The sequence below is a fragment of the Triturus cristatus genome, chromosome 2_1 (assembly GCF_964204655.1).
Source record: "Triturus cristatus chromosome 2_1, aTriCri1.1, whole genome shotgun sequence".
Lineage (NCBI taxonomy): Eukaryota > Metazoa > Chordata > Amphibia > Caudata > Salamandridae > Triturus > Triturus cristatus.
The window spans coordinates 3,014,969-3,037,613 of NC_140581.1; the positions used below are offsets into that span (position 1 = coordinate 3,014,969).

At 48.3% G+C, this 22,645-nt stretch overlaps 1 protein-coding gene across 9 annotated transcripts in view; it reads left to right on the forward strand.

Annotated features, from left to right (window-relative positions):
- LOC146863582 (uncharacterized) overlaps nucleotides 1-22,645 on the forward strand; it is a 136,361-nt gene that overhangs the window by 83,695 nt on the left and 30,021 nt on the right. For 5 of the 9 annotated variants that reach the window (XM_085627400.1, XM_085627444.1, XM_085627418.1 and 2 more), the window contains exon 2: nucleotides 13,832-13,927. In XM_085627400.1, the coding sequence (XP_085483526.1) occupies nucleotides 13,832-13,927 (96 nt within the window). Of the gene's footprint in view, nucleotides 1-6,785; nucleotides 7,264-13,831; nucleotides 13,928-19,748; nucleotides 19,882-22,645 lie in introns of all 9 variants that reach the window. The other 4 variants (XM_085627426.1, XM_085627463.1, XM_085627389.1 and 1 more) reach the window with 3 other exon arrangements.

A 22,645-nucleotide genomic window follows, 5' to 3' on the forward strand; every position in this document is an offset into this window, starting at 1 on the left:
GGGGGCAGGGCCTGGACACCTGCTTATGACTTTCGACGACCTCATACCACTGCAAATCCTGGTAATGGTAAGCATGAGTCTGAAAAATGCATTTCTTTTTAACAGTGCAAGGCAAATCTAATACACACATGGGGGTATAGGCATCCATAGTAAATCAGCAATTTTTATTAGGTCTCGCCTGATCCAGCGCTGGTCTGGCCGAGACATTTAGTGTGCGGGTTTTCAAAGTGCTGCCACACGGCCTAGCGCTTGCGTTCACGCGCTCAGCCGGCAGCTTTCAGTGCCTGAGGCGCCATCTGGAACTTTCACTTTTTCCGCCCGCCTCGCGCGGCCAATGCTTGTTTGATCAGCGCTCGAGTGAACCCAACAAACCTATTTGCTTTGCTAATATGTTTTTATGTCCCACTTATTTTCATTGCTTGTGTCGATTCTGTGCACCGTACAACAACTGTACTGTAAGCTAATTTGAGGATATTGTAGTTTAAGGACATCGAAAGGACGTAAAACTGAGTTGGCATATCCGGAATAATTTGTCCTCGCTTGCGGATTATCCAGATGCCGGCAGGGAGCACTGAAGTCAACGCGTTTCCCTGAATTGTTGTGCTCGCTTTACACGCACCCTCGTATGCTGTCAGCAGGTGGCTCACAGTTGGTTTGCGGCATTTGTTGATTAGCAACTGCCGCTTCTTAATGCTCGCAGTGACTATTGAAGCCGAGGCTTCGGAGTAATATATCATGGAATATACGCGCCTGGGGTTCACGAATGCACCCTGTAAGCCAAAGCCGCCAGCTGCAGCTCTGAACATGTGCGATATTCAAGAAGAAAGCTGCCTCATTGTGTTCATTCACTGCCGAGGCTCGGCTCCTCGGCTCTGACGCATCTTCAACTGGATGTACGGGAAGGCCGGGCCAGATGTGAAATAAATGTTAGGTTTGTCTTCCCTGGCCTCTTGTGCTTCTTATAATATTGACCGATTTTAGACTTCTAGTTTTATTTATTATTAATTCGCTCCTCTACAGTAATGCACAGGCTGAATATTCCACAGGCCGGTCCTGTAATATATTTGCTACGAGTATTTTGTTCTAGCGCCATAAGTTACTTTTTTAGTGTATCTTCGAATGACGTTGTTTCACAGAACCTTCCAAAATGCCACCTGTCATTACGCTCAAACAGATACACGCGAAGACACATAAACACAAGCATTGGCATAGCCAATAGGTCTCGCCTTTGGGACCTTATAAGTGTTTAGTTATCCAGCACAATATCCTTGGTGCAACAACATCAACTGTTGCATGGCTAAACACTTATAAGGTCCCAAAGGCGAGACCTATTGGCTATGCCAATGCTTGTTTTTTTTATTTGCACAGTTTAATAAAGTGCGAACATGACCCTTCCAGGTATCGGAGCGCTGTTCACATAGTAGCCCGGTGTTAGACCTGGCACCTTGGGGTGAGTTTCCCTTCCACTTTATTGCTGGTGTGCCTCAAATGTTTTGCTGGTGTTGTCTGCTCAGGGCACTGCGCCACGGCTAATCCGTGCCGCAGTGCAAGTGCTCCCTAGGTAAAGTGTACCTGTAATTGATATTCATGATTGGTTTATTGGATTTACTGTCAGTCCCCAGTAAAGTGCTCCAGGAGTGCCAGGGCTTGTGAATGCCAATGCTGCTAGTGGGCCTGCAGCGCTGGGTGCGCCACCCACAGAAGCGGCCTTGTAAAATGTGTCTAGGGTCCGCCACTGCAGAACCTGCATGCAGTCTGGTACTGTCATGCTGGCTGGGCAATTGCACACACTTGCCAGCCTCCAAACCTTCCCTTTGCCTCATGTTAGTCACCCCTATGGTAGGCCCACGGGCAGGGTGCATTGTAGGTGTAAGGTAGGACAAGCCCTGAGTGTGTGGCATGTCCTAATAGTGAATTACAGCCATTTTCGTTTTTCACTATTGAATGCTACCTGCTCTCCGTAGGCCAGAATGGGCTGCTGGAGTCACTACACGCTGTGACCCCAGTGGACTCATAGAGCATGGTAGAATGTCAAGTTTAGTATGCCTGAACTCAGAATAATAAAATACTTCTTGTAGTCAAGTTTATTTTAGTATCCTGGGTTTGTAAATACTACTTTTAGAAAGTTAGTATTTACTGACCTGGCCATTTCAGTCCGCCTCTGCTGTGTGTGTGTGTTCTGCCTAGCAACAGTAAGGAGCAGGGTTGGGGAATCCCCAGAGACAGGTTGGCTGCCAGGTGGTGGGTAGAGAGATGACACCAGGATGGGAGGGAGGAGTACACCTTGACACTGAATAGACCTGGGCTCTGCCACCACAAAGCCGGCTCCGCCCCCTGTGGAGCGGCTGATGTCTCTGCCCTGCTGCTGAAAGGAAAGAGCAGAGTCACCATAACAAAGTGCTCCAGAACTGGACTGAGCCAGGCCCAGGCCCCCTGGCGCTAAAGAACACAAGAATCACTGTATAAAAGTAGGAGCCTGGCTCCTAAGAAATCAGAATCCTGTTTTACCACAAAGAACCTCTGCCCGACTAGAAGGAGAAGAAGACGCTGGAAGGACTGGCCTGCTGCTTGCCTTGCTGAGAAAGGAGAGGAAGAGACTTGCTGAAAAGACTTTGCTGCTTTGTGCTTTAAACATTCTCCAAGGGCTTGATCTGAGCTTGCCCCCTGAACTGAACCCCAGGACCAGTGGGTTCTTTGTGCCTTTGCTCGTCCTGAAACTCGAGCCGTGTGTGCATCCAGCTGGAGAAAAACTCCGCCCCTCATCGCCCCCTCCTAGGGCCGTGACACTCGGGAGCTTGCCTGCCTTTGTTCCCGTGAGAGCCTCTCTCCGACCGGAGTCGCTCTCTGCCCCCGGGCTAGGCTACCTGCTCCTCTGCCACCGTCTGTTACTGGAGCGCGCTGAAGCGCTATCGCCCCTCCCGCCGGAATTCCTCTCCGACGATCGTGATCCCCGCCGGGTCAACAGCTGCACGGACCGTGCCCTGTGACCCCGCTTCGCTATCCCGGACTAGGATCAGGCCGCGCCGCCCCCGTTGTGGAGACCCCCGCACCGCCGTGCTGAGGGTCGTGGGCCGCGCCTGCCTGAGTGCATGCACCCGCTGACGTAGGATCCAAAGGTGCTCCCCCTAATCACCGAGTCGCACTGACCCGTGCCGACTCCCAAAGAACTTGCCAAGTTCCTCAAGGTTCCAGTATCGGGCTCGGGGCCTGCAACACCTTATTTCCCCGTCATCAGGAGCCGATCGTGCCAGAGGGCTGTGCTTTCTCCAGAGTCCTCCCGGGTGAGTGAGAGCGAGCGCATACCTCCGTCTTCACCCCTGGGACCTCGAGCCCTCTGACAGGCGCCCTGCTCCGCTCCCCGTAGCCCCCACCGCACCGCAAGCCCGTCTCACCTCCCGTTCTGCCTCCGAGCCGCTGGGAAGAGCCGTACGCGGCGCAGGTGTGCTCACGCCCGATGCGTGAGCCGCGGTAGGGTCCGGGCCGATTTCCGACAGGGGAGAGAGGGAAGCGCGACGAAGCGCACCGAAGGGCTAGGACTGGCCTAAATCACCTAAAAAGTAACTGGAACCCCAAGTAACATTTCTGAGAGACTAAAGAGTATCCATTTGAAACTACAACAAAGAACATTTGCCTGCCTTACAATCTGGTGGCATAGAGAAAACGTTATTGGTCTTGTGATAAGTCTGCTGATACATATACCTATATTTTTTCATACAGAAGCGTATTTTTCCATACCCAAGCCTGGTGTCCATTTGTGGGGGGATTGATGTATTTACTGTGTGTATGGTTACAAATGCTTAACTAACTAACGCCTGGAGAATAGCCTTGGCTGCTCACGCCACGCACCTAGAGGGTGAGCAAGGGTCATTCCAAACGGGTTATCCTGCGCCCTGACCTAGAGGAGAGGGTCCCTGCTTGACACAAGGACATCCTTGCGCCAACCAGAGACTCCCAAGTCTAACATTGTTGGCAGCGGCTGGGATTTCGAATTTGCATTTGTAAATTGCATACAGTGAATTATTAATCACCACATAGTGAGAGCAGACCAAGTAACGCAGCCACAGGTTTTCATTTTTTGAACTTTGTTGAGCCATCTGCCATTCTTGCAACCATGCCTGGCTCACTCCCTGCTGGAAGAGCATTCTCTGTGATTTCTGGAATGGATGAGGTGGATTGGGAGAGACTGGAAGGCTACACACTAGAGCAATTGAAAGGCTACAGTGTAAAATTCAGAGTTCCCCATACTGGATTCAAGAAGAAGATCCAGTACCTCAAGGCATTGAGAGCCTGGAAAGAGTCAAGAGACCCACAGAATGCGGGGGACATCGTCCCACCCGACAACCTTGTGGAGCCCAGCAGAGTCCTGTCCCCAGAGGAGCTGGCAGACAGGGTAGCGGACAGGGCGCATGCAATGGAGATGGTGAAGTTGGCAGGACAAATGGAAATGGAGAAGCAGAAGTTGGCCTTGGAGGCACAACAACGCCAAATGGATCATGATATAAGATTGAAGGACTTGGAGCTGAAGGCGAAAAGTTTGGAAACAGCTCCTTCTGGTGGCAGCACTCCGCCGGTGCAGGTAGAGTCCAAGGTGTACATCCCCAAAGATATAGTTAAGGAGTATTTTAGGAAGGATGACATAGGGCAGTGGTTCAGAGCCTATGAGGTAGCCATGTCTTCACACCGGGTTCCTGAGAAAGACTGGGGAGCGGGGTTGTGGGGAAGGTTCCTTGCTGAAGGGCGTGACACACTTTTAGATTTACCCCTAGAACTACAGATCCCCTATCCCCATATGAAGGAAGCTTTAATGACCAGGTATGGGTTAACTCCTGAGCTATATAGACAGAGGTTGAGGGAGACTAAGAAGATCCCTGAGAGTACGTATGTGGAGTATGTAACTTTTTTTTGCAGAGCACTGGATGGTTGGGTGAAGGGTAGCAAAGTGAATGATTATCAAGGGCTGTTTGATTTAATTGCATGGGAGCACTTGTCCAGTCAATGTTTTCCTGAGCTACGCCAGCACCTGATTGACAGCAAGCTGTCCAACCCGAGGAAGCTTGCTGAGGAGGCGGAGAAGCAAGGAGGAAATGTAGGGAGCAAAACAGAAAGATGCAGTAAACCGCAATCAGAGTGCTGTTTAGATGGCGTTCAGGACACGTATAACAGGTAAAATGCAAGGAAATGTAAGGAGCGATGTAAAACGCAGAAACAGATACTGTAAATCACAACGGCTTGGTTTTTAGGTCGAAGCCTACCAGACAGTGCAGATGTCGTCTTTGCTATAGACATCTTGTGGACATTCGTAAGGCTTCCCTGGGAATGCATTTTGCCAGCGACAGCTGGCACAGGTAAGCGTGGTGTGGCTGGGCAGTGAGCGGCAGGGAGAAGTCGGGTATACTTTATTTATTTAATAATACCTATTCCGTCGTCTGTCGACTTCCCCCCTACCCCTCCCACCCCGCCACACCCCCACCGCGTTTACTGGTGCCAGCCGCTGCTGCATTCTTCCCGTTGATCATCACTGGCTTTATGGTTTGTAAGTCACATTTGCTAGCTTTCTATTTGCTGCCTTTATTTATTTTAAGCTGTCCATTTTGAGTTAGTCCATCCTTAGAGCTTAGCCGGTTTACAGGCTTTCTTGAATTCTTCCACGAAAGCGTCCACTAGTGCTCACTTTCTGTAAGCAGGCCTTTACTTCCTTTTCTTATCTCATCACATTTGCTGTGCATTCAAAGACCGGTCAAATGTCTGGGTCTGTCTTCCGAGGGAGCTTGGGCGCTTTTCTTTCTCTGACTTCAAAGTTAAAGGATTTGTGTGACGATCCTGCTAGGTACCCATGTGTGACAAAAGACCGTTGGATGTGATTTTTTTTCTACCACACAACATTTAAATGTCTGTAAATTAACTTTTCAAATATATCCGAATATATCATAATTTGGAAAGCACAAATGATGCACATTTGTTTTGTAGTTCTAAAGTGTGCTGGATCAAATGTTTTATTACGATCAAAACAAATCAGTACACTTGGTGATGCCTTTTCCACACATTATCATTTGTGTGCTTTAAAGTTTTATCAGTAAAAATGTGTGTCTGTATGTAATGGCCATTTCAATTGAAAATGTGTTGGTGGTAATGGCAAGGAGCTATCACATCCTGCGTACTCCACTCTACGCAACTCCTTTACTCATCAGCATTCCACGACACACTAGGACCCTTTATACCTCTCCATGCCACTCCACTCTGCTCCATGCCACTCCCCGCCACAACACTCCATGCCATTCTGTCACCCAATTCTGACACCCTCCTCCGCGCCTCTCTATGATACTCCACTCAAAGCCACACCACCCCACGAGGCTCTACTCCACTCTACCTCATTCTATGACACTCTATGCAACTCTGACACTCTCCTCCCTGCCTTTCTATGGTACTCTACTCGCAGCCACGCCACCCACGAGTCTCTACTCCACTCTACCCCATTCTATGACACTCTGATACACTCCTCGTGTTGTATTTGTATTTTCTATGCTTGTTTTTCCCCTCTCTCCCTCCCTTCCTTACTGTTATATGCATCTTACAATGTCCTGTTCCAATTCCACCTGGATCCTTGAGGTTGTGGCCAAGCAATTAAGTCTCTTGCGCTGTACCTCATTGCTGGCCAGTTGTGCCTTGCTGCTGTGTTGCTTTTCTTGGAATAAACATTTTAAAACCACTTGAACTGATTGATTGTTTACAAGTGGCGACGAGCTGAGGAAAGGGACACTCCTCCCAACATTTTTTTTTTTCTGCAGCACAGGAGTGGTGTGTTCCTGAAACCCCATTGAAGCCTTCTAAAGACACTGCTTGCCTTAAAAGAAGAAATATACATCTACCTGAAGTCTACTGTCGAAACCCAGAATTGTGAAACTTTTCCTAAGCGAAACTGTTGAATTTTTACTATTTTCTGACTTTGAATGCTCGTTCGTAAGGAGGAGCGAGAGAACGCACGAGCAAGCGCATTGCATTTTTAAAGGTAAATACCTGTGGATACCGTGGAACGAGACGCCGGAGACGCGAGAGGAGTCTGACGCACTCTGCGTTCTCTGTCACGGTGTGAAGGCACGTAACGCACGATGTGCGGTGACGTAGCTCATAGCGTGGTGGCTTTTTTGGATAGACTTCAATCTCTATGACAACGCTTTCACGGAAAAGGTGAGCGTATTGTGCAGTCTTGTATCGGATACAAGAGTGGGTGATCCTAATCCTACATGCGAAGGACTAATAAATCAAGTAAGTCTTATGCAATGCACCTCTATCCACTGCTAAAGCGCTGCTTACCACTGTGGAAAATTTTCCTTTTATTAAAGGGCAAGATTAAAGGCAAATCATAGTGCTGTTTTCGCTTTGTTTGGCATTAATTTCAAGCGCATTCATAATAATTGAAGGGGCATATGTAGGGGCAATGCTGTGCTTTGTGGGAGATTCATCGTGCAGCCTTCTCTCTTCGCATTCATTTCAAGCATGGCCAAAAGGGAAATATTACATCCCTATTCAGCATCATTATTTTTACTAGTAAAGGCAAACATGCAATTTGATGCACCGGACAAGTTCTTGCAAACCAAGGTAGATCCTCCCATCCCTTCAACTCGGTTGAAAGAAGAATTTCTTAACTACATGAAAGCAATTGATGGAGAACGCATGGGGGTGGAAAGAAAGAAAAGTGTATTTTTGCACTGTTGGGGCTCTGAAGGCCAAGTTTCCCCTGCAGCAGGTGAGGGTACTAATGTGTACAAAGAGGCCTTACAACGAATGGAAATAAGATTTAAACCTGTCACCAACGTCGCCCTCAACAGATACAAATTTTATACTAGAGTACAAAATGAAAATTAATCTTTCGATGAATTTCTAAATGCATTGAGATCCTTGAGTTTGCAGTGCAATTTTGGTAATATGTGTGACGAAATGATTAGAGATCAAATAATTCTGCTTGTGAAAAGACACAGAAACAACTAAGGGTGTTAGGTGACCCAAACCTTGCTGAAGCTATCTCTACAGCCAAGGCTTTAGAACAATCCGAGAAGTGGATGCATACTGTGAGGAATACAAACAATAAATCGGAACAAAATGAAGAAATATGTGCTGTCAAATGACCGGACACACACCGAAATGAAACATCATCTTCAGGATCGAATACTTCTCGCTTCAGTAACTATGGGGGACTTAAAAGAATTGACAGAAATTGGAGATCTGGTGCGTGTTATAGGTGTGGCAGCAGAACACACATGGCATCCTATGTAGGGTGTCCTGCAATAAACCGAGAGAGTAGGAAATGTGGTTGGATTGCTAATTGTTCCTCAGTTTATAAAGACCAGAGAAATATATTACCTACACATGGTAAGGTAGCTTGCACTTCAGAGAGATGTGACATGGTGCATAAGTGTGAATGTGGTGCCAGTACAGAGGAAAACCAAGGTTTTGTGGTTTCCCTTTCAGAGGTGATTTCTAATGTAAATAATCCTGATCTTAAGCACTTTAAGAAACCTCCCCTGTGTAAAGTTGAGGTTGCAGGTGTAGTCTTAGAACTCATTGCAGATTCTGGTTCTCCTTGGACCATTGTCTCTAAGAAATATTTTACAGAGAAACTTAGTGGTGTGTTAGATTTAAAAAAATATTACCACCTGACATAATTGCAGATACTTTTGATGGTTCCAGAATAGATATGGAAGGTTATTTCGAGGTCAACTTATGTTTCAAAACAAGAATGAAGTCTATCAAGTTATATGTTGCAGTTAAGGGGGTAAATGTCTTAGGATGGAGGGACAAATGGAAGTTAGGTATTATACTGAATCCCTGTTCCCTTGAACCCGTAATGTTGGACAAAAACAGAAATGTAGAGAAAAGGTTGCTGTTATAAGTTGTGATGAGAAAGACAACTTGTTGAAACAAAAGTATAAAGATGTTTTTTCAGATGTTTTGCGTTAACTAAAAGAGTATTCACACAAAATTAAACTCAAACATGACGCCATACCCGTGAAACAAAAATTGAGGGGTGTGCCGATCAATGTAGGGAAGAATTGAAGAATATGCTAAATGAATTGGTCACTGAAGGCAACATTGAACCAATTGATTCAGCTGAATGGGTTTCTTCCATAGTTTTAGTAAGAAAACCTGATAAAAAATTGTGTCTGTGTTGATCTTAGAGCTTTAAAGGCTGACATTATTGTGGATTGCTACCCCCTCCCAAAAATTAACGAGGTTGCCAACATGCTAGACTGTGCAAAGGTATTTTCCACGTTAGATTTAAGATCGGCGTACCACCAAATTCCCCTCACTGAGGAATCCAAAAATCTCATGGCATTCATCACCCCGCAATGATTATATCAATATACCAGGATGCCGTTTGGTCTGGCGGCTGCGGCCTCCGTTTTTCAAAGAGTAATGCTTAACATTTTGAGGGACGTGGACAAATTTGTAAAATGCTTACAAGATGATATTTTAAGCTTCTCAAACAGTGAAGAGGAGCATCTGGGGCATTTAATAGAGGTGTGTGAAAAATTAAGGAAGAGTGGCTTGACTCAAAGCCAATAAGTGTAATTTGTTCAAAACCTCTGTGGAGTATTTAGGACACACTTTGACTGGAGATGGTGTAGTTCCCAAGAACTGCAACATAGATGGGATTGTCAATGCACCTTCCCCCACTAACAAAGGTATGTGCGAATATTATGGTAAGTTTGTAAACAATTTTGCATCCAGGATGGAACCGTTAAGGAAACGTTTAAGACACAAAAGCACTTTCGAATGTAAAGAACAACAACAAGCTTTTGAGTCCATTAAAAGAGATATCCTTAGAGCTCCCACCCTCAAACCTTTCTGCATGAACAAAGAATGTGTAATTACGGTGGATGCGAGATTGTATGGAATTAGAGGAGTTTTATCACAGAGGTGTGGAAAGGATGAATAGAATGTGAGTTTTGCTTCCCGCACCTTAAATGAGACAGAACTTAGATATGCTGTAATTGAAAGAGAACTCTTGGCCTGCGTGTGGGTGATAGAACATTATCGCAATTATATCTTGGGTAGAAAATTCATTTTGAGAACTGACCACAAGCCCCTCGTCAACATCTTATCCCCAGGTGGTAGGTGGAACTCCACAGCTCGCATTGCGAGACTCACTTCAGGAGTATTGTTTTAAAACTGAATTTGTACCGGGTAAGAAAAACGTCATGAACGATTTTAAGTCTCGCCTTCCGTGTCAGGGTAGCAGTTCTGACAGTCTTGATGACTGAGGTAGTTACCACAATTCAAGGTCTGGTGAGTTCAATGGTATCTCTGAAGAATTCTGGAGGCTCAGTGAAAAGAGAAGGCTTTCTATGGCAGAACATTAAAGACTGAATTATAAAGGGATGGCCAGAAAATAAGTATTTGTCTCCTGAAGTTATGCCCATGTTCAAGGTTAAAGATGAACTAGATTTAGAGGGAGAAGTTATGTACAAAAATGGGAAATTTGTGCCACCTTTCGGAGTACAAAATTAAATTTTAGAGCTAGCACATAAACCTCACCCCGGGATGTCTGCCATGAAACGCTTGGTCAGAAATTACTTTTGGTGGCCAGGTTTGGATCGCATGGTTGATCGTACTGTCAGGGAATGTAATGTATGCATGAGTAGTGAGAAAATGATGAGACTTAATGTGCCACCTTTAAAAAATACAAAGTGGCCAGATGAACCCTGGAAAAAGTTGGCTTTTGTCATTTTTGTACCCTTTGTGTTTGCCACATGATTCATGCTACGCGTTTGTACTTGTTGATTACCAATCAAAGTGGCCAGAAGTAAAACTTGTTTCAAGTTCCACCAACAACATGGTAATAGAATTTTTTAAGGAGGTATTTTCTAGGGAGGGTTGTCCCTCAGTTCCCGTGACTGAGAATATTGTTCAACTTACCTCCATAGAGATGGAAAATTTCCTAAAATGCCACAATATTAAACATCACACTACCTCAATACACGAACCACATGAGAATGGTTTAGTAGAACGCTTTAATAGAGTCCTGAAGGGTTATGTGTCTGATGTGGTCAAGTTGGGAGGAGACTGGAAAAACTCATTAAGCTTTGGATGTATCGAATCACGCCCCATACCACAACAGAGATGAGTCCTTTCCGCCGTTTTAAAATTTGTCCGTGGTGGTTCCAGGAGAAGTGCAGAAACAATGAATTCTCGGATGAATTGATGAGTGGTGCTCCGCATAGGGTGGAAGGCAAGCAACTAAAAAACAAAGATGTGGTATGACTGCAAGTGGAAAGCTAAATCTCATAGTATTAAGAATGGTGACTGGGTCAGAATTAAGAAGCCTGCTTTCACCAGCAAATGCTCTAATAAATTCAGCAAACAATGAAGATTGTTAGAGTCTTTGATAACAGTGTCATCACACAGGATGGAAAGTTGTGGAACGTTAGGCGTGTTGCCAAATGTCCTGCTGGATCAAATATTGTGGATGACACAACCAAATTTTCCTCTACTAGGAATACTAACCCTGATTTAAGATACAATCAAGGATGCATGCCCAAGTCATCTTCTGATTCTCAAAATCGTTCTGATGACACAGTTGGGTCTAGGTGTCAGATCGCGCTAGACTTTTCCCTCAAAGGTTGTCTGAATTTGTTAGGTGACTCGGCGTGCTACTCTACTCCCTACTTTGCTTTTGGGAAAAGGGAAATCTGTTGTATTTGTATTTTCTATGTTTGTTTTTCCCCTCTCTCCCCCTTTTCCTTACTGTTATATGCATCTTACAATGTCATGTTCCAATTCCACCTGGAACCTTGAGGCTGCTGCCAAGCAATTAAGTCAGTTGCACTGTACCTCATTGCTGGCCAGTTTCAAGGGCTGTTTCTCTGCAGTTGCAGATTAGATGCATAAAAGTTGTCTTTGCCTAAACTATTTGCCTAAACTATGAAAAATACGAAATCCTGATTTTTGGCTCCCCCTCCATACCAGATCAGACCAGACTGTGGTCCTCTGAAATGGGTCTCCCCCGGCACCTCCTCCCTCTACGAAGAATCTGGAGGTCAAGCTAGACAATCCCCTCTCATTTAAGCCTTTCATCATCATCCCCTATGAAAACTCTGCGAAAGATTCTCAAATTCCTGCCAGAACACACCAGAAAAACCATTGTTCATGCATTGATAACGTCTAGGCTTGATTATACCAATGTACTGCTTTTGGGATCTACCCAAACAAGAACAGATTGCAATGGCTTCAGAATGCGGCAGCCAGACTAGTGTTGAATATTCCTAAAAGTCAATCTATTCGAAGTGCCACTGGCTCCCGTCCAGCGAAGAATACAATTCAAAGCCCCGGCAAGAAGGCTCAGGGACACTCAACTGAAAGGCCTGACTTATATCTGCTACAAAATCAGAAGATGCCCTCCTTGCAGAGCTTTGCTCTAAGCCAACCACAATCTGCTTTGCATCCCCAAGATTAAAAACACCAGAGCTGGGGGGCTCCTTCTCTTTTTTTGGCCCCAAACCTTTGGAATCGGCTACCTGATCATATTGGATGCGCTCCATCAGAGACCATTCAAGTGCCTTCTGAAGACCCAACGTTTCCCTGAGAACTAATCTCGACTAGTCCCTCTGCTATTTACTCATCTTAGTTGTGTTTTACTGCCATCTAGTGCCGGGACGCTCCATATTGAGCAGCTCTTTTGTGCTTTATAAATTCATTCTTTCACTCCACTATACTCCATTCCATGGCACTCTACTCCATTCCACTGTACGACACACTACTCCACTTTGACACTCTAGGCCACTCCACTCTACGTCACTTTACTCCACTCTACGCTACACAACTCCTCTATGACACAATACTCCACTCCAATCCCTCCACTCTAACACTCTACTATACAATACATAATGCCACTCCACTGTACACCACTTCCCGAACCTCTGACACTCTACAAAATTCCAGTCTACAACACTCTATGCTACTTTACTGCTTCCTCCCAGCCACTTCACTCAAAAGATGAGCTGAATACACATGGTGATCACTTAGTGGACATTTTCTATAGTGAATCCAGTTTTCCATGTTTTATTAATGTTGTTAAGTTATTTATGGCATTTAAATTGAAAGATGCAAACTGGCTCATGTTCTGCCATTAGATGGCAGCAGACCAGCTATATCCAGCGAGAGGGATAGCCTGAAGAAGGCCTTGCAGGTTTCGCAGATGTCATCTCCTCTGTCAGTATTGTTCTGTATCTGAAAAGTTCTTCACGTTTACATGTATTGGGACTTTAAGGTGTAATTTGGATTGTACAGGTCAGGTAGGTTTTACATTACCTGTGGTGGCCCCTTTCCCTAAGCATGCTTCTGAAGCCTATTTTGCATGCTAGGTAAATCAGTTGTTCTCACACACTGATATGTTACTCTTTCCTGTCAAAGAATCAGATCTAATGTCGCCCATGAGGCATGGGTGCAAGCTGTCGGAGCCGCTGCATACAGGAAGTCGGATAAGTCTCACGGCCGCTTCTTTGAAGTGCAATAGGACTTGCATTGGCATGAGTTTGAGCTATTGGCATTGTAAATGACAATGCCTTTTATTTATGTGCTAATTATCAAAACCGATAATTAAAATGTATTGTCATTTACAATGCCAATAGCTTAAACACTCGCAAATGTGAGACCTATTGAATTGCATATGATTGTTTTTTAAGAATCCTTTAATACTACCCTGGGATAGCACATGACCTGCACAAAGATTTGTGCACCTGTGGCAGAAGAACCACCAGACAGAGCCTGGTACAAGTTGTAGGAGAAAAGAGGCGTTTCTGCAAAATGTAACTTTTGATCATCTTTTTGGCATTAGGAAGTGTGAAGTCTGAAAACCTGATGAAGCATGAAGGGGCTGAGCTGCCTTTAGGAGACTGCGAGGGTTCCCAGGAGAGAGGGAGCTCCGGACTGGGTAAGTAAATCCATTTTCAGCATAAGGTGCAGTTTGTTCCCCTAAAACTGCCCAGCCTTACGCTTTCTGTCGAGCCTTGCGCTCTATCTTCATCTCTGTCAGTCTAGACTTGCACGTTCTCAGCCCAGCCTTGCAATCTCTCAGACCAGCCATGCACTCTCTCACACCAGCCTTGTACTCTCTCAGCCCAGCCCTTTGCTCTCGCAGTCCACCCTGCGCTCTCTCAGGCTTGCACTCTCTCAGCTCAACCTTGTTCTCTCTCAACTCAGCCTTCAGCTCTCAGCTCAGCTGAGCATCGTGCTCCCTCAGCTATGCGCTCTTAGCCCAGCCTTGCGCTCTCTTAGCCCAGCCTTGCGCTCCCTTAGCCCAGCCTTGCGCTCTCTCAGCCTTGCACACTCTTAGACCAGCCTTGCGCACTCTTAGTCCAGCCTTGCGCTGTCTCAGATCAGCCTTGCGCTCTCTCAGTCCAAACTTGCACCCTCTCAGTCCAACCTTACGCTCTCTCAGTCCAACCTCATACTCTCTCAGTCCAACCTTAGACTCTTAGTCCAGCCTTTTGCTAGTGAGATGTTCACCAGACTTTTGTGTTTGTAATAGGGTAGTACTGTCTATAACACACCAATCCTGGTTGTAATACGGCAATCCTATCTGAACTACCACAAACCTCCCCGTATTACGGCAGCCCTGCCTGAATTACATCAAATCTTCTGGTACTACAGCAATTCTAGCTGCATCGGGGAAATACTTCCAGTATTAGGGCAATCCTGCCTAAAACGTGGTAACACTGCCTGTGTTGCGTTACTAGTTTGTTGTATTTCCTTTAATTCTATTCTGGATGGTTGTGGGCCATGGACGGGGCAAGGACCCCCCAACAGAAATATGTGTGCATTCATGGGAAGCCACGTGAAACTATGGAGAGAGCAGGATACGGCTGCATATTGAGGGTGCACTGAAGGCCGGTGTTGGCTGGAGGCAGGGGGTTGACTGGGGACTGAGGGTTTGTTAATTGCGCTTTGCTCTTATTCATGCTGCTATCCTTGCCTATTTGCACAGTGACATTTATTGGACCACATAACAGCATTTTAAAAATTTTAAGTTGCACAAGCACTCTCCCGACCGCTACTTTTGCTAATTTGCACATTGGTTGATTGTAGACCTATTTTAATGTGGTAGGACGCTTTCTTTAGAAATCTTTTTACCTACTTGTTATTGCCTGCCAATTGCGAGGGATAGAGCCGACTTCATAGTCGATTGCAGGGTCGCTGGGGACGCCATTTTGGAAGTTGGCGCTCTAGTGTTTCTGCACTTCAGCGTACTTAATGCACGCTGCCTGTACGCACAGCGGACGCGCTGCTGGCGCGCCTAAGGTAAGCCCATCTGCGCCCGTCCGCGGCCGAACGGAGGCCAGGGCCAGAAATGCTGCCCTTTTTTCCAGAGATCGAAGATATGTGTACAGCAGCTTAGTGCTGATGGCGTATCGACCCACCTCCTGCCCTCATTTGTCCTGCCTGACATTACAGGATTCTTGGCAGGTAAATCCTTGCTCGGCTTGTGGATTTTCGACATATGCCACCAGTATCCCGAGCCCTCAGACTCTTCTCCCTGCCCCAGCGACGGTGAAACTAAAAGCCGGGCTGATAAATTGTAGATCATTACCAAAGCACGCTCTGGATATCTTCCAATCCATAAATGATAACAATTGGGATCTCCTATTCTTGACAGAGACATGGCTGCGGGAGGATACCAATCCTACGCTGGCTTTAGCCATTCCAGACAACTATGGCATGATTTGTGCTAAAAGACAAAAAGGGAAATGGGGTGGGGGAGTAGCCATCATTCACAAATCGGATTGGGAGTTGGTAGCTAGTAATCTTGATCAGCTAGACTCCATTGAAGGCCTCTCTTTCTGTAGAAAACTTTCAGCTTCCTTATCTTGTTCTGGTCTGTTGCTTTATAGACCCCTAATGCCAGTCTCAACCAAATTCCTATTTTAGCTGACTACATCTCTCAAGCCAGTATATGCCATTCTAACTTTATGGTGCTTGGGGACATGAATTTACATGTGGATAATCTCCTTTGCCCCCATAGCTCCAGCTTTATTTCCACATTAGCTGGTTGTAATCTATTACAACATGTATCCCATTCAACTCACAAGGCTGGCCATATTCTGGATTAGATTTTTTCTAATTTTTCTAGAATTACTGTTGACTCTCCATTGCCGGTACCTTGGTCGGATCATTATTTGATCCCTTTTTCATTTCAGATGACTGGCATTGGAAGAATCACTACGATTCCTAAAGAGTATAGCAGAAACTGGAGAAGAGCCTCTCCAGAGCATTTAATTCAACATCTCAATAATTTTAAGCCCTGCCCTTCTATGGATCTTGAAAATAGCATTTTAAACTTAAATAAATGGATAGTTGATGCGCTTGATTTCCTTGCTCCTTTGAAAGCAATAAAGTCACACAGATCTCTTCCTTCTGCCCCCTGGTTTTCGGAGGAGCTTAGATCTAAGAAATCGGAATGCAAGAGACTTGAGCGCAGTTGGAGACTTAATTATTCCACGGCTAGCAAAGTAGATTATCGGGTGGCACTCAAAGAGTATCGTAAACTTCTTATTGGACATAAGAGACTTTCTTGCCAACCGCATTCATAGCGCAAAAAACTCTTCGAGAGAAATTTTTAAAATAGTGAAATCTTTTACTGATCCGTCAGCTCTTTCCCTTACTCATCCTCCATTACAGAAGCTTTGTAATAGTCTCTCAGAGTTCTTTGAGGAAAAAATAGCTTTGATTTATGCCTCCTTTCCTGAGCGTCGGGAGACTCCCCCGCTATTCGGGGATGATGACTTGAGATAGACCTCTTTATCTGGCCTATCATAATTTGCCAAGGTTTCCATGGACGCCTCTCTTCTTGAACTGCAGAAGTGTAAATCTGGCTTGCCAAATGATCCCTGGCCAGCTAAACAATACAGCGCTTTGGCAGAATTCCTTAATCCATGTCTGGATGATATTTGGAACTCTTCACTCAGACATGGCATCTATCCTGCAGTCTGGAAGCACGCTTTTCTCCTACCTATTCTAAAAAAAGCGAATGCAGATCCTGAAATTACCAGCAATTATAGACCCATCTTGTTGCTTCCTGCTCCGGCTAAGGTCTTGGAGAAACTGGTTTACCAACAATTGGCTGGCTATGTTGAAACTAATAGTCTCCTTCATGACTCGCAATTGGGTTTCTGCCCAGGCTATAGCACGGAAACAGCATTGATTGAAATGGCTGATGCTATACTTTGGGTGGTGGATGGAGGCTCTAAGGCGGTGTTGGTGCTGCTAGATCTTTCTGCAGCATTCAACACCGTCTCTCATCCTATTCTTCTGAATCATCTCAGAAATATTGGCATTCAGGGTGTTGTGTTGAAGTGGATATCTTCTTTTTTTATCGGATCGTAAACAACAAGTCCGGACGCATCCTTTCACTTCTCCCATTAAACCCCTTAAGTGGGGTGTGCCTCAGGGCTCTGCTCTGAGCCCGCTACTTTTTAATGTCTATTTGACTCCTCTGGCGGAAATGATTGCAAATACTGGGATCAAAATTATATCCTATGCAGATGATACCCAGCTTTTGTTTACCTTTAGGGATGTTCACACCGCCATCTTTGATCCTTTAAAAGACTGTTTGAAAAGTATTGCGAGCTGGATGGAACAGAATTTTTTTTTAACTCCATGCCAACAAGAATGAGATCTTGTTTTTTAATCAACCCTGTCCCCTTTCTTCGAGTCTGTGGTGGCCGGATGAATTAGGCTCTGCTCCCCTTCCTAAGGACTCAGTTAAGAACCTAGGTGTGAGATGTGACAAACATATGTCCTTGTCTACACAGGTTCAAACGGTGGCAGCTGCGTGTTTTGGCAAAATTTAAATCATTAAAAAATGTATCAATTATCTCCCCAATACTACTCGTAAAACAGTGGTTCATGCATTGATAACATCTCATCTGGATTATGCCAATGGACTGTACCTGGGCCTTTTGATGCGTGGACTGCAGACAGTTCAAAATGCGTCAGCCCGGCTGATTTGCGGGGCTCCTCTACGTCATCACATTACCCCTTATCTACGACAACTTCATTGGCTACCCATTGCTAAACGTATCGAAATTAAGGCTTGGACCCTAGCCTACCGAGCCAGTATAGGTAAAGGGCCGTTATATTTAAGAAAGAGACTTCGCCTCTATCATCAAACCAGATCTCTTTGTTCAAAAAATAAACATTTACTTGTCACCCCTCGTTTTGTAAAATCTAGAATGGGAGGTAAATCCTTTGAGGTAGGAGCTACTCAATATTGGAATAATCTACCGCTTGAGCTCCGTCTGATACAGTCTGACTTGGAGTTCCATAGGTCTTTAAAGTCCTGGTTGTTTAGTCGCTCCGTCTAGATCTTAGCTTCGTGACTTGCCCTTGTCTACTTCAGCGCCGGGACACCCCTTCTGGGGTAGCTGTGCGCTTAACAAAATTCATTTATTATTATTATTATTGGGGTTGGCTGGAGGCAGGGGGTTGACTGGAGGCAGGGGGTTGACTGGAGGCAGGGGGTTGACTGGAGGCAGGGGGTTGACTGGAGGCAGGGGGTTGACTGTAGGCAGGGGGTTGACTGGAGGCAGGGGGTTGACTGGAGGCAGGGGGTTGACTGGAGGCAGGGGGTTGACTGGAGGCAGGGGGTTGACTGGAGGCAGGGGGTTGACTGGAGGCAGGGGGTTGACTGGAGGCAGGGGGTTGGCTGGAGGCAGGGGGTTGGCTGGAGGCAGGGGATTGGCTGGAGGCAGGGGATTGGCTGGAGGCAGGGGGTTGGCTGGAGGCGGGGGTTGGCTGGAGGCGGGGGTTGGCTGGAGGCGGGGGTTGGCTGGAGGCGGGGGTTGGCTGGAGGCGGGGGTTGGCTGGAGGCGGGGGTTGGCTGGAGGCGGGGGTTGGCTGGAGGCGGGGGTTGGCTGGAGGCGGGGGTTGGCTGGAGGCGGGGGTTGGCTGGAGGCGGGGGTTGGCTGGAGGCGGGGGTTGGCTGGAGGCGGGGGTTGGCTGGAGGCGGGGGTTGGCTGGAGGCGGGGGTTGGCTGGAGGCGGGGGTTGGCTGGAGGCGGGGGTTGGCTGGAGGCGGGGGTTGGCTGGAGGCGGGGGTTGGCTGGAGGCGGGGGTTGGCTGGAGGCGGGGGTTGGCTGGAGGCGGGGGTTGGCTGGAGGCGGGGGTTGGCTGGAGGCGGGGGTTGGCTGGAGGCGGGGGTTGGCTGGAGGCGGGGGTTGGCTGGAGGCGGGGGTTGGCTGGAGGCGGGGGTTGGCTGGAGGCGGGGATTGGCTGGAGGCGGGGATTGGCTGGAGGCGGGGATTGGCTGGAGGCGGGGATTGGCTGGAGGCGGGGATTGGCTGGAGGCGGGGATTGGCTGGAGGCGGGGATTGGCTGGAGGCGGGGATTGGCTGGAGGCGGGGATTGGCTGGAGGCGGGGATTGGCTGGCGGCCGGGTTTGGCTGGCGGCCGGGTTTGGCTGGCGGCCGGGTTTGGCCGGCGGCCGGGTTTGGCTGGCGGCCGGGTTTGGCCGGAGGCCGGGTTTGGCTGGAGGCAAGTGTTTTCGGGAGGCGGGGGTTGGCCGCAGGCGGGGGTTGGCCGGAGGCGGGGGTTGGCTGGAGGCGGGGGTTGGCTGGAGGCGGGGGTTGGCTGGAGGTATCTTACTGTGGATATGTTCAAGTACTTCCACTTGTAACCAACAAACAAATGGTGAGGAGAAAGATGCTAGCAAATAGTCTAACCACTTGCAATTGCTCAATGTAGCATTCCCGCCCACAGGACGGTGAGCGTTGACGGATCACCACAGGACGGTGAGCATTGACAGATCATCACAGGACGGTGAGCGTGGCTGGATCACCACAGGACGGTGAGCGTAGATGGATCACCATAGAATGGAGAGTGCTGATTGATGGTAAGCTCTAATGGATGGTGAGCACTAATGGATCACCTTCGGAGGGTGAGCGCTGATGGATCTCCATAGGACGGTGAGCGCAGATGGATCACCATAGGACGGTGAGCGCAGATGGATCACCATAGGACGGTGAGCGCAGATGGATCACCATAGGACGGTGAGCCCAGATGGATCACCATAGGACAGTGAGCCCAGATGGATCACCATAGGACGGTGAGCTTGGATGGGTCACTTTAGGACGGTGAGGACAAATGGGTCACCACACGACGGTGAGAGCGGATGGGTCACCACAAGATGGTGAGGGCGGATGGGTCAGCACAAGATGGTGAGGGCGGGTGGGTCACCACAGAATGGTGTGGGCGGGTGGGTCACCACAAGATGGTGAGGGCGGGTGGGTCACCACAGGATGGTGTGGGCGGGTGGGTCACCACAGGATGGTGAGGGCGGGTGGGTCACCACAGGATGGTGAGGGCGGATGGGTCACCGTAGGACGGTGAGGGCGAATGGGTCACCATTGAATGGTGAGCACTGATGAATGGTGAGCTTTAATGGATGTGAGCGCTGATGGATCACCACAGGACGGTGAGCGCTGATGGATCACCACAGGACGGTGAGCGCGGACAGATCACCACAGAAAGGTGAGCATGACTGGATCAGCACAGAAAGGTGAGCGTGACTGGATCAGCACAGGACGGCGAGCGCGGATGGATCACTATACGACAGTGAACAGGACCTCTGACCTCTTGGCCGTAGACCTGCCCTCTCCCTCCGCAGCTCCGCTGCTGTGCAGTGTCCGGTGCAGGTAGGGGTTCGAGCCACCGCGTTGTGCCTGCTGTTCTGCCCGTTTTCTTTGCCTGTGTTTACTGTTGCCCTTATTCGTTGTTTGCTTCTCTTGTGCCCGTTTTCTGGCCTGTCACTGTCACCCTTGATTGCTGTGCCTTGTAACTTTGCCCTTTATTATTGTTTCAGCCCGTGTTCCCGCTCCCTCACCCGCTGCTGTTGCCCCTGCGACCCCTTCCCCCTTGCCAATTTCCACCTCCCAGCTGCGCCTCCCTCCCCTTTTCACTATTTAATGTCAGCTGCTGCGCGGACGGGCGCGACGGGGTTGCCACTGGCACCCTGAATGCGTTGGAAAGGAAAGCCTGTCCACGCGCGACCAGCGCCAGGTACCCTGGATCTCCGACAATCCACCGCTACAATCCAGCTACCCTCCTCGCACTCCACCTCGGTAGAAACAGCAACTGCTAGTTATCGTCGCTAAACACCATCCACGGCCAATTCTCCTGCTGACACTGCCGACACTCATTCACCATCCACAGAACCCCCACGACCTACGCACCCCTGCCAGACGCCCGCACCAACAAAGCCCTGAAATGCATCCTCCTCAACGTGCGCTCCCTGCACAGACACGCCGCAGAGATCTGGGACCTCCTTGACACCCTCTCACCAGACGTTGCCTTCCTCACGGAAACCTGGACTAAGGCCTCCTCTGCCCCCGACATCGCCACCGCCATCCCCGATGACTACAAGATCCAGAGGAAAGCCCGCCCCCACCACCCAGGAGGAGTACTCTCCATCGCACACAAGAGCTCCCTCTGACTCTCCACCTCCAGCACGAGCGACCCCCTCTCCTACACCGAACACCTCCTATTCCAGATCCAGACCACCCCCAGAACCCCACTCCACGGCACCCTGGCCTACAGACCACCGGGCCCTGCGCTCCTTTCACTATCGCCATTGCCAACCTCATCGCACCCCACGCCCTACATACTCATCGGAGACCTGAACTTCCACCTCGACAACCACAGCAACCCGGACTCCACCGCCCTCCTGGACAATCTCACCAACCTCGGACTGAAGCAGCTAGTCACCGCCTCCCACCTTCAAAGCCGGTCACAACCTCAGCTCCATCTTCGCAGGAGGAACTAACATCCACTTCAGCCACACCTCGCAGCTTCTCTGGACTGACCACCACGCCGTACACTTCTCTTTCTACACCACCACCGCACACAAGCCCGCACCAGGCCCGCCACAAAGGAACTGGAGCAAGGTCACATACGAGGACCCCAACTCTACCCTCATCCACTACCCCTCCTCCGCCTCGTCCGGCGCAAACTCTGCAGCCACGGAACTACACCCCTGGATCTCCAGCTGTGCAGACCAGCTCGCTCCCCTCCGCTGCACCGACAGACAACGCCCTCTGAAGGCCGCCTGGTTCACCACCGACCTTCAAGTAGCTAGACGTGCATGCAGATGGCTCAAGAAACGATGGAGAAACAGAAAAACAACCGAAGACCAGTCCACCTACAAGCACGCCCTTACATAATACCACCAACTCATAAGAACCACCAAGAGGACCTTCATCAGGAACAAAATCCTCACCAACGCCAGCAACTCAAAGGAACTCTTCAACATCCTCTAGCAGTTAACCAAACCCCCCTGCGAAGCCATGGACATCACACCGTGATGCAAAAACAAACTCTGCTCCTTCTTCCACCTAAAGATCAAGGCACTCTATGATAACTTCAGTGAACAGACTCCAGAACCCCCCCTCCCCTCAGCAATGACAGCCAGCCCACCATCACCACCTGGACACTGGTCACCACCGAAGACACAACTGCAACAATGAAAAGCACCCACTCAGGAGCCCCCACGGACCCCTGCCCTTCTCACATCTTCCACAGAGCCGCCCCCACCATCGCACCCAAACTATGCCGCACCAGCAACACCACCTTTGAATCTGTCTTCTTCCCCGACGACTGGA